We start from the raw sequence: 243 nt of genomic DNA, 5'->3' as shown, positions 1-243 counted from the left end.
CCGACCTTCCACCCCACAGAGACAGGCTTCTACAGCCAGCAACAAGCCCAACCCCACTGTCAGCATCAGCACCAGCACCGCCCGGGCCAGCCACAACAAGTCTGCCTCCTGCTCCTTCTGCATCTGGCTCCTGCAGTCACTCATCCATATCCTGCAGCTTGGACAGATCTGGAGGTAAGTATTACCCTGGCCATTGTCACTGAACATGTGCTGAATGAAATGCTACACAGAGGCTGCAGTGAT

At 55.6% G+C, this 243-nt stretch overlaps 1 protein-coding gene across 1 annotated transcript in view; it reads left to right on the top strand.

Moving 5' to 3' along the window:
- The window catches only part of XKR4 (XK related 4), a 249,093-nt gene that overhangs the window by 1,333 nt on the left and 247,517 nt on the right, over positions 1-243 (top strand). Inside the window, exon 3 of the mRNA XM_018560126.1 lies at positions 26-174. Within this exon, the coding sequence (XP_018415628.1) occupies positions 26-174 (149 nt within the window). The remainder of the gene's footprint in view (positions 1-25; positions 175-243) is intronic.

This window comes from Nanorana parkeri, unplaced genomic scaffold (genome assembly GCF_000935625.1).
Source record: "Nanorana parkeri isolate BGI_ZX_2015 unplaced genomic scaffold, ASM93562v1 scaffold433, whole genome shotgun sequence".
Taxonomy (NCBI): Eukaryota; Metazoa; Chordata; class Amphibia; order Anura; family Dicroglossidae; genus Nanorana; species Nanorana parkeri.
The sequence above is the reverse complement of the archived record's forward strand: the minus strand, read 5'-3'. Positions and strand labels throughout refer to the sequence as shown.